Source organism: Panthera uncia, assembly GCF_023721935.1.
Source record: "Panthera uncia isolate 11264 chromosome E2 unlocalized genomic scaffold, Puncia_PCG_1.0 HiC_scaffold_19, whole genome shotgun sequence".
Classification (NCBI taxonomy): domain Eukaryota; kingdom Metazoa; phylum Chordata; class Mammalia; order Carnivora; family Felidae; genus Panthera; species Panthera uncia.
Genome location: NW_026057588.1, coordinates 7,737,318 through 7,740,765, shown reverse-complemented (window position 1 = coordinate 7,740,765; position 3,448 = coordinate 7,737,318). Strand labels below are relative to the sequence as shown.

Below are 3,448 nucleotides of genomic sequence, written 5' to 3'. Positions count from 1 at the left end.
CATTCAAATTTGTGAAGTTACGGGACCCTGGGGAGTCCGGAACCCCATGGGGAAGTTAAGCAGCCTATGCTTTTCCTCTATGGTCCATCCCCTAGGCGGCTAGAAGTCCCCCCCCCCCACCCCCCCAGTAAGCAAGAACTTCAGCATCGTCACTAAGAACGAAAGCTGGCACCCTGTCACATGCTGTCCTCTGTTCTAAGTGGTTAGCACCTCATCAGTTCAGTTAATGCCCACCTCGACCCCTACGAGGCTGTGATTCCCCCATATTACGGATGAGGAAGCTGAGGCCCGGAGGGATAGATACTTGACTGAGGGGGAAGCAGGACGTCAGTTCAGGCGGCCGAGCCCAGGGTCCCACCCGGACCCCCCTAGGCTGCTTCTCTTCCCCGTGGGGTTCCGGACTCCCCAGGGTCCCGTAACTTCACAAATTTGAATGGTATGGGGAAGAACGGGAAGGAGGAGTACTGAGGGGGTGTCACGGGCCCTGAGCCAGGCTGGGAGGGGGGGCAGGTGGCGAGTCAGGGAGGGTGGGAGAGGTGGGGGTGCGCCGTGCTCCAGGGTGCGGGCTTCACAGCCGGCCTGCCTCCTTCCCACCTGCCCCCAACCCCCCAGCTGTGTGACCACCCATGAGTTCCTTGTCCTCGGTGTCCTTGCCTCTAAAGGCGGTCATAGAACACTCAGCAGGTACAGTCACCTGTAGGCAGCCCAAACTCCCCTCAGCGCATGAACGCCCAAACGAAAGGTCTATCCAGGCAACGGAATGTTATTGGGGCATCATAAAAAGGGATAAAGGATTAATACAATGCTACAAAGTGTATAAATCTTGGAAACAGCGCGCTGAGTCGCGGTGGGGTACAGGAAACCAAAGTGACGTTGTGCGGCGGCTACACTTTCATAAGAAAACGGGGGCACCTGGGGGGGGGTTCAGTCTGTTTGAGGCTCTTGATTTCCGCTTGGGTCGTGATCTCCCAGTTCACGAGTTTGAGCCCCGGAGCCTGCTTGGGAGTCTCTTTCTCTGTCCCTCCCCTGCTCTTGCTCCCGCACTCTCTCAAAATAAATAAGTAAACTTAAAAAAAAAACAACAACACAAACACTGTGCTAAGTGAAACACACCAGACACAAAGGGCCACGATAACGTATGACTGCATTTATATGAAATGTTCAGGATAGGAGAATTCATGCAGACAGGAATTAGATTACTGGTCGCCAGGGGCTGAAGGGGGGCAGGGGGTAGGATAGGGAGTAACTTTTTTTTTTTTTAATATTTATTTATTTTGAGAGCGAGAGAGAGCACGAGCAGAGGAGGGGCAGAGAGCGAGAGGGAGAGAGAGAATCCCAAGCAGGCTCCACACTGTCAGCACAGAGCCCGACACGGAGCTCCGACCCACGAACCATAAGATCATCACCTGAGCCAAAATCAAGAGTCTCTGCTCAACCAACTGAGCCACGCAGGCACCCCAATTTTTGTATTAAAAAAAATTTTTTTTTAATGTTTATGTATTTTGGGGAGAGAAAGAGACTGAGCGTGAGCAGGGGAGGGGCAGAGAGAGGGAGACGCAGAATCGGAAGCAGGTTCCGGGCTCCGAGCTGTCAGCACAGAGCCCGACACAGGGCTCGAACTCATGAGCCGGGAGATCATGACCTGAGCCGAAGTCGGATGCCTACCGACTGAGCCACCCAGGCACCCCTATTTTTGCATTTTTAAGTTTATATTTTTAATCTCTTGAAGTTTTAATTTTTTCCCCACAATTAAACAAAAAATGCCTCCAAAACTCCCATTTACCATTGTCATCATTCCCTGTAAGAAACAAGGACTTAGGGGCGCCTGGGTGGCTCAGTCGGTTAAGCGTCCGACTTCAGCTCAGGTCACGATCTCGCGGTCCGCGAGTTCAAGCCCCGCGTCGGGCTCTGGGCTGATGGCTCAGAGCCTGGAGCCTGCTTCCGATTCTGTGTCTCCCTCTCTCTCTGCCCCTCCCCCGTTCATGCTCTGTCTCTCTCCGTCTCAAAAATAAATAAACGTTAAAAAAAAAATTAAAAAAAAAAAAAAAGAAAGAAACAAGGACTTAGGACCATTAAAAAAAGAAAAAAGTCTCTTCACTTTCTCTGCACTCACTGTTCCAGAAGCCTGACTGAGGGTCCAATGCCTACTCCCATCTTTGGTGACATCCTTGTGACAGCTCCCTGCCTGGTCCCCGAGGGGAGGGAGGCGTCCTGTACTATTTGTCATGGTCTTGTGTAAAAAGACTTGTCCGGTTGTAATGTCTTCCAAATCCATCTGTGGACTACTTTCCTGAATCTGGCCCCTGGGGGGAAGTTTTTCAAACATTTCCAAACAAATGAAACAAATGAGAGGCTCCAGCAATCTTGAGGCAGCTTCTTTTTTTGTTTTTGTTTTTTAATTTTATTTTATTGGAGAGAGAGAGCGCACGCTTGTGCAAGCGAGGGAGGAGCAGAGAGAGAGAAAATCTTTTTTTTTTTTTAATTGTTTTAGTTTATTTATTTGAGAGAGAGAGAGACGGAGAGAGTGACCAGGAGAGGGGCAGAGAGGGAGGGAGAGAGAGAATCCCAAGCAGGCTCCACGCTGTCAGCGCTGAGCCTGATGCGGGGCTTGAACCCACGAACCCTGAGATCATGACCTGAGCTGAAACTGAGAGTCGGAGGCTTAACTGACTGAGCCACCCAGGTGCCCCAAGTCTTTTTTTTTTTTTTTTAATAATTAAAAAAAATTTTTTTAGATATATTTTTTGGGAGAGAGAGAGTAAACAGAGAAGGGACAGAGAGGAGACAGAGAATCCCAAGTCAGCTCTGTGCGAAGCTCAGTGCGGGGCTCGAACCTGCAAACCTTGAGATCATGACCTGAGCCAAAATTAAGAGTCGCCGCTCAACCAACGGAGCCACCCCGGTGCCCCTTGAGGGAGGTTCTGAAAGTGGGGTGAGCTGTTCTAAGGGTGGCACACAGCATTTCACGTGTGTATCCCTCAGACTGATTGCCAGTTGAGGAAAGGATCGATCAGTCAAGTCACTTTCCCTGTAGCAGGACTGTCACCTGTAAATGGGGTGTTGCCGTTAGTCCCATTCAAACAGAGGAGGAGACCGAGGCCAGGGAAAGCGAAGGGGGCTGCCCGGGGCCCCTTGGTCAGGAGCGGTCGGGGGCCGGACGGAGCCCCCGGTGGTCACGGCCCCGAACCGCCTGACGTCGCCCCTGTCGCCCGACCCAGCGGACCTGTACTCGGCCGAGCCCGGGGAGGAGGAGCCGGCCTGGGTGCGGACCGAGCGCGAGCAGTTCCGGGACTTCCGCGACCTGAACAAGGACGGGCGGCTGGACGGCAGTGAGGTCGGCCACTGGGTGCTGCCCCCCGCCCAGGACCAGCCACTGGTGGAGGCCAACCACTTGCTGCACGAGAGCGACACCGACAAGGTGTGCGGGGGGGGGGGGGGGGGGGGGGGG

The 3,448-nt window shown here is 53.0% G+C and overlaps 1 protein-coding gene across 1 annotated transcript in view; it reads left to right on the top strand.

Moving 5' to 3' along the window:
• Positions 1-3,448, top strand: part of RCN3 (reticulocalbin 3) — a 14,733-nt gene that overhangs the window by 10,369 nt on the left and 916 nt on the right. Inside the window, exon 6 of the mRNA XM_049621620.1 lies at positions 3,219-3,418. Within this exon, the coding sequence (XP_049477577.1) occupies positions 3,219-3,418 (200 nt within the window). The remainder of the gene's footprint in view (positions 1-3,218; positions 3,419-3,448) is intronic.